Source organism: Episyrphus balteatus, chromosome 3 (assembly GCF_945859705.1).
Source record: "Episyrphus balteatus chromosome 3, idEpiBalt1.1, whole genome shotgun sequence".
NCBI classification, from domain to species: domain Eukaryota; kingdom Metazoa; phylum Arthropoda; class Insecta; order Diptera; family Syrphidae; genus Episyrphus; species Episyrphus balteatus.
The window spans coordinates 51828280-51835857 of record NC_079136.1 but is presented as its reverse complement, the minus strand read 5'-3'; the positions used below and the strand labels follow the sequence as shown (position 1 = coordinate 51835857).

The 7578-nt window shown below is 31.7% G+C and overlaps 1 protein-coding gene across 1 annotated transcript; it reads right to left on the bottom strand.

Moving 5' to 3' along the window:
* Positions 1-5059: 5059 nt before the first annotated feature.
* On the bottom strand, positions 5060-6339 carry LOC129916302 (zinc finger HIT domain-containing protein 2). Its single transcript, XM_055996162.1, has 3 exons — positions 6239-6339; positions 5897-6171; positions 5060-5839 (listed from the first exon to the last, which is right to left on the bottom strand). The coding sequence occupies exons 1-3, from the start codon at positions 6259-6261 to the stop codon at positions 5088-5090; spliced, it is 1050 nt and encodes a 349-aa protein (XP_055852137.1). The 5' UTR covers positions 6262-6339; the 3' UTR covers positions 5060-5087.
* Positions 6340-7578: the final 1239 nt, after the last annotated feature.

The window sequence follows — 7578 nt, the reverse complement described above, 5'->3', positions numbered from 1 at the left end:
CTACACATTGTCTCTTTAACTTACACTACAAGTCTGTGGATCACACTCAGGTATTGTAGTCTCTACTAAACATAAGATTCGTTTCACTCGTTCTGGATGGCGTGGAGGAAAATTTCGAACTGTAAACTCAGTCATTGATGTCTGGAATTGATCTCCACTAGAAGACAGAAAAATCAACAATTATATAATTTATTTATTTTAAAATAAGCATACCTATATTTTCCAAATCCATGGGTGGTGGTTTTTGTATCATTTTTTTTTTATTTTAATTTTTCTGAATGCACAAGGCTGAGGTTGTGCATTTTGATGATGGAAAGAAATGGTGGTGGAATTTTTGTGGCGTGCCGAAGAATTTGTGCTACTACACATTGTGTATTGAAAATAATTCTCACAAATAACACTGATTAAGACGATATTTATTTTTTCAAATTAAATTGTTTTATTTTGGAGTTTTCACTAGAAATGCAGGAAAATGGCGAGCCGCCATTACAAAAGAGAGAAAACCTTGAGCATTGCATACATCGCACTCTTTTCCTCCCATTTACCAAAGAATTTATTTTTTTCAGGAGAAACAAAACTACAATATATTGAGGGGAGAGGTTTTGGTAAATAAGGAAACACATACATCTACAAAGTAAAGACTTTGTTGGTGGTTGTAATTTCCCCTAAACTACTGAGGTTTGGTTTGCAGGGTTTGAGACACAGTACATTAGGTGTGTTTTTTATTACAACCGGTCTTAACTAGACAAAAAAAAACGCAGTCTGGGCTAAGCAATTTACATGTTAAATACAACAACACCTTAGCCCCTTGGGCTTAGTTGTTTAGCCCGGAGATTTCTCTGGGCTTAACTTTTTGAAGAGTTTTAAATCTGTGCTACCAAACAAATTTTTCATAAATTGTTTAGAATTTGTTTAAAAACGTGAAAACTCACGTTTGGAAGGACAAAATGTATTAAAATAGTTTTGCTAGCATACATTTTTGTATCTCTTTGTAAAAAATACATGGAAAATACAAGAAAATGACGAAAGCGAAAAATATGACTACTCTAAATTTTTGTTGTGTCTGCTGTTTTCGGAACATTCAATATACAGTGCTGCCAAGATTTCAGGTTAAGCCCCGAGGCGTTTTTTTTGTCCAGTTAAGACCGGTGGTAATAAAAAACACACCTATTATGTGTACTGTGCCTTTGAGAGGTAGCAAAGCACTACTAGTAGTTTACTTGCGATTTTCAATGAAACGCATTTCAACGAATTCAATACAAATCGTATCTACTCGAGAAGAAGAGCATGAGTAGATGATAGCACTAGATTAACCAAAACATCTACTATTAGTAGACTACCACCTCCAATGGAACAGAGCTAATGTGTGGGCATTTTTTGTCGCATACTTTTTTACTACGATGTATGGTGAAGTCTAGTACATAGATCGCACTTAATTTTAGCTTAACTTTTTCTCTTCAAACAAAAGTTAAATTCCTAGCTAAATTTTGACTTATGAAATTTGTAGAAAACACTAGAATTTTATTTTATGCTACATCCCAGAGATAACAAAAATGTGTCCTGAAAACAATTAAAAATAGGGGTATTCACGATCCGGTGTAACAAAAAGGTGTAAAAATGCAAACTTTTTCTCTTCAAGCAAAAGTTAAATTCCTAGCTAAATTTTGACTTATGAAATTTGTAGAAAAAACTAGAATTTTATTTTATGCTACATCCCAGAGATAACAAAAATGTAACCTAAAAACAATTAAAAATAGGGGTATTCACGATCCGGTGTAACAAAAAGGTGTAAAAATGCAAAATTTTGTTTTCTACTACTACAACTACAATAGACAAATTTTGCACCATTGGGGTATAGCAAAAGTGTAAAAAAAATTTAGTCTGTATATTTGGTTGTTTTATTTTAAGAAAATGTTATACATTTGCACTTTTACAACGACACAAGAACATTTGCATCAAATCGTGAATACCCCTAATGTTAAACAATTTCAAAAGATTGTATTTACAAATGGGGTAATCATGAAACGGTTAAAGCTGATACAAAGGAAAATGTGGTAAACAAACTGTCAAATCAATACAAAATTTTGACGCATTTACCCATAGTGTACAGAGAGTTTCATAAATACCACTTAAATTTGATCGTTGAATTTTACTTAACTTAGGCCGTGTGCGAATTGCGTTAAAATGTTGGTTAAAATATGACGTTTGGTTAAAATTTGACACTAGCATGGTGAATAAAATGGGTTAAAATTTACCCAGCTGCGGAGCAGGGTAAAATTTGACACTAGTGGTTAAAATTTGACGTTTCTCAAGATAGAAAGATCAAGATAGATTTGAAATTGTTTTTGTTATAATGCGTTGATATTTTAAGAAATGTTAAAAGTATTAATACAAAGTACTTCCACAAATTGATATTCATCTTGAAAAATTGAAAATCTACTAATTGTTTGTTTGTTTTTTATTTTTTATATTTCTATTTTGTTGGCAGCTGGTGAACTACGAATTAGTGTTAGAAGACTGAATTAATAAATTTCTTTTTGATCATAATGAAATGGGAATTTATCGATAAAATAAAAAAAAAAAGTATGTGAAATTGAGAATTTCTTACATTTTCATACTAGAATATTTAACTTGATATATTTTCAACTGGGTTTTGTTAAAAAAAATAGTTAATTGAATATAAGAAAAACCATTTCTGAGGGTAATTTTGTTTTATCTTGAGGGAATTTTATTCAAAGTAGTACCAAGAAAAAAGTCCCATTTAATACATTTTAACCCAATTCGCACAGCAAAAAAATAAATTTGATCCCTTTTTTACCCAAACGTCAAATTTTAATCGTGGTAGAAATTTTAACCAACATTTTAACGCAATTCGCACACGGCCTTAACTTCGACAGTATAGCTATGTCCCATCATATTTTGTTCTGAATCCACTTTTTATTTAAAGAAAAAACGTACTTGTATAGGAATTGTTCTATCTCCAATTTTGGGTTTTTAGTTTTAAAAAATATTTAAAAATAGTATGCACCTACTAATGAGGTAAACTTGTATATTTTATTCAAGAGAAAAACACAAACTTTATAAAAAAACATAACTTGAATGGCAAACGAGCAGAAAATTGTCGCTTTAAACCAATTTGAAACTTAAAAATCGTGCCCTGTAAATTTGCTTTTTGTGATTTAGAACAATTTTGCTTTACGGCGACGATTTGTGTCTGATTTATTCTCATTTATTTTTTTAGTGTAGGTCTTTAAATAAATCAGAAAATTCCAAATATTTTTTAATTTTTTTTTTCATTTTTATATGCAAATTGCAGTATTGGATTTAGTGCTTGCCTCTATAACTGAGAAGTATGAAAAATGTAGTTAGGGCCTTTACGAGATTATGGGCAGTATAGTTGATCCTTGTTTTATTACATCATTTTAAAACGGTAACATCTTATAAGGTTTCGAATATACATAAATACTATTCAGACTTATGCAGGATCTGAAATCCTTGTTGAGTCTGGCCAATCGAAATATCCAAGTGGTACTAGTAAACGTTGACCTTAATGACGATTCCGGTTTTTAAATTCTCTTATACTACGTTTCCACCTACCCTAAATCCGAGATTTAGCTCAGTAGATTTAACATTAATCTCGAGTTTTATTCTAAATCTCGGATTGAAACTAGGTGAAAATTTAAGATTTACGGTAGCTGAACCCAAATCTGAGATTTAGCGAAGTAGATTTAAAATAAATCTCGAGATTTATTCTACTTAGCTAAATCTTGGATTTAGCGTAGGTGGAAACATAGTATTACTCTTAATTCTGCCAACTAATCAAAAAAGCGGAAACATACGAAAATTGAAACAAAAAAGCGCTTCGTTAAACAAACACGTTCAATAGTTTGTACTTTTCTACACCTTTATGAAAAACATGTTCAGCACAGGACAAACTTACGGACAGGCAGACTAGCGAAAGTCATTGAAGACTATAAAGTATTAAGAAAGCACCTTCAAACTTTAGATCGCTGGCTCTTAACTAGAAATGAATCACTCGAACATACGACAGCTAGTGGAAGAAAAAATTTCATGAGAACAAAACCAGTCATCAGACTGTTTTAGTGGTACTCGTGCTTATCACAAATTATATTCGTACCGAACGTTTGCAACGAATACGGAAAAAACAATCACAGAATCCATTCGTTATTACAAATTGTCATTACGAATGCAATTCATGGTTGTTTTTTTCGGAATACATAGTAGATGCGAATGAAATTCGTGATAAGGCCTAGTACGTACGCAGATAAAGCGAAAAGAAAAATGTCCAAGTCTCCAAAGTCAACAGCAAACATGTTATAGTGGATTACAGACGAACATGTTCTTCTTCATCAATGCCGCTTCTTCACACGTACGGATTACAGGTATATTAACTATCCCCCTTTACTTTTCTGCATGCAGACGTGTGTAAGTCCAGCATTAACGAAAAAATTCCATCGGCTATTATAGCAAAGTAAAAATAAAAAAAAATAAAAAAAAATAAAACAAATAAAACAATTCAAGAAAAAACATCAGAAAATAAGTTTTAAAGCAAAAACAAAACAAATTTATAGCCTGTTTTTAATAGATCCCAAATGAGATAATTACGCAAATTATCTCATTTCGAATGTCTAATTCTATAGAAAAAAAAATTAAATTTGAAATCTGAACTGACCTCATTTGCGAAATTATATCACCTGGACTCTAGTGAAAACATGCTATTAATTTCGTTCAAGATTTCGTTATCGAAATTTTGTATGGAAAATTTCGTTTCGCTTCGGCTTAAGGCCGAATTGATTTATGTTCTAAAGAATTTTTTTCGACCGAACTATCAATTTAATTAGTTTTCTTTATTGTTTATTCATTGTTTATAATTCAAGATTCTTTGGGTATATTTAAGCAAAGCTTTAACACTGATACAAACCACTAAAAAAGTAACGTATACATTGAGTCATCATTAATCCTTGCGCTTCGAGTATAGTTCGCTTCTATGAGAAAATTTTGAACAGCTAATAAACTACTGAACAACATGAATTTCTTTCTTTAACAACTTTTATTTACTAACAAAATCATAAAACTGTATTTCTGTGTGAATCTCTCGCCACAAAAGACAAGAAAAATTCAATTTTTTTAATTATCAAATTCAAATTACTTTTTGAAAGATCAATTTCAAAATGTCCATCAAAACTCTTATTGAATTCCGACTGCGTTTGTTTCGATTTCTTTCCAAATTGTTGATCTTTAGCGATTTTAAATAAATTCAAAGTATCCGAAAGAGCAGCGAGTTTAAAATCTAATCCTCCTGCTATAATCTGTCTTGTATCTTTTTCAATTTCAGCAAATTGTTCGCAGGGAAGAGGAATATTATCTTCTAGAGCCTGCATTTCTATGGCAACAACAGCTTGTTCAGCATCATCAAAGTTAACATTCGTCTTAAGATTTGCTGAAAGACCAACAAGATACTTGGTAGCTTCCCATGAGTTAGTTTGATGTTCTCCATTGAAGAATTTTACTGTACATGCATAAGCTGCCAAGATGTTCCACAAATTGTTGTGAATACATGCAGGTGGTTCTTTGGAGTAGATTGTACTAAACAAAGGTATGTTTTCGCATATCGCAGGTGTGCTGTTATTTGAAATTGGAACAACTAGCTTATTGCTATAGATTGACCACCATGGCGAGTATTTGGGTAAGAGTTTTGCAATTTCACCATTTTCGATTTGAAGCTGGAAGTCTTTCTTTTCCACGTCAGTGAGACGTTTCCATATTTCCTCAGAATCATTAATATCGATACCTTCTAATCTATTTGCTATATCATTTTCTGTTAAAAGACCTGTCTCAATAATTGCCTAAGATTTGTAATGTTTGTTAAACTTACCATCTTCGTTATCATTGTCATCATCGGAATCCAATTCTTGTGGAGCATCTAAATCAAATTCATCTTCTTCGAATTGATGATTTAATCGATTTAGGATGTCATACATTTTTTTGACATCGTCAGTGGGATTAGAAGTTGCCGAGATTTCATCTTCGACACATTTTTTGTAAAATTCTTCGGAGCATTTTAGATGTTCGGGAGATTTGTAGCAGGTAAGTGAGCAATATAAAATGTTACATTTTGGACAAGAATATTTGAAATCGTTTTTATTGCAGCTAGAAAATAAGTTTGAGTAAGGAATTATTTAATTATTTAGATATTTTAAATTAAAAATAAACTTACATTTTACATAAACTAGAAGACATGTTTTTGTATATCAAGCCGGTTTAAAAAATAACAAAAATGTCAAAACAGATTTTTTGACATTCGGAGTATTTGTGGGTGTGTTCATAAATGTAACACAAAAATTAATCACTAAGCATGAAACAGAAGCTTTTGCGAACAAATGCGTTTTTAAAGCGGTAAAAAGCCTTGACCACACCGCAAAGTATGCGGTTGTGGTCCCGGTAGCGGTAAGGGTACTTGTATGCACAGTACACATAATAAGGTAATATATTTCGAACGTTGTTCAAAATTTGTTTGTCAAAAATGGGCACCAATCTGTCAGGTCGGCCTTTAATTTTTATATTTCAATCGCAGTAAACAGGAAACTTGTTTTTGTTTTAATTTATAAAATGTCATTTAAAAATATTATAAATTGAAAAATAACAAATTTTCTTCGTGTTTCATAGCGGAAAATGGTAAATAATTCTTTAAAAATTAGTGGTGTGCGTGGTTTATCGGTTTTTGTGCGTTTTTCGTCAGTATTTTAAACAATTAAGAATTCGGTAGCTGACATTGGTCGCCAAAGTGTCATGTTTTGACAATCTGGCGACCAATGTCAGTTCGGAATATATTACCTTTTTATGTGTACTGTGACTTGTATGAAACAAATGTCACACCTGTGCCCCTGTTCTGTAACTTTTATCACTGGCGATAAAATTTTTGAACGACTCTAAAATCCATTTTATAACATCAAAAATTTCGTTCAATATCATATTTTCTTTCTTCATAATTTTGGAATTTGAAAGAAGTTTTGCTTTATTTATAGAAGAAAGTGGATTTTTTAATACTGATGTTCCAGTTTGGAATTTTGTTCATATTCAAGGCTTGGCCACGCCGGAGGGTATGCGGTAGCGGTACGGGTAGAGGTAACGGTGCTTGTATGAAAAAAAAATTTCAAACTGACATATCAACGTTCAGATGTGGAATTTTTTTCATACAAATATAGTTACCGCTACCCGAACCGCTACCGCATGTATACATACATGCAAGGTATTAATTGTATTCTAAAAAAAAATTTAGTTGTATATGCAACTCTATTTTTTCATACGAAGGGGTTGAAGTATACACTTAAACAATTTGCACTTTTTTCGTTGTTTTTTTGTAAACATTACCCTACTAACAATTTTGCTTCTATAATGCTTTATAGAAGCAACAATTGCATCTGTAAAGCTTTAAAGAACCAAAATTGTTTGTCGGGTAGTGTTTTTAAAATAGCGCAACATGGTCAAAACTATTAAACTGCTAGATATGTAGAACAATTTTGCATTTCAAGAGTTTGCCCGAGATCACGATTCGTT

Coding starts and splice junctions, on each gene's coding strand:
- LOC129916302 (XM_055996162.1), bottom strand. CDS start 6,261: ATGTCTTCTAGTTTATGTAAAAT. Junction 6,172..6,238: donor TCTTCTAGTTTATGTAAAAT/GTAAGTTTATTT, acceptor CTTATTTTCTAG/CTGCAATAAAAACGATTTCA. Junction 5,840..5,896: donor TGACAATGATAACGAAGATG/GTAAGTTTAACA, acceptor GTCTTTTAACAG/AAAATGATATAGCAAATAGA.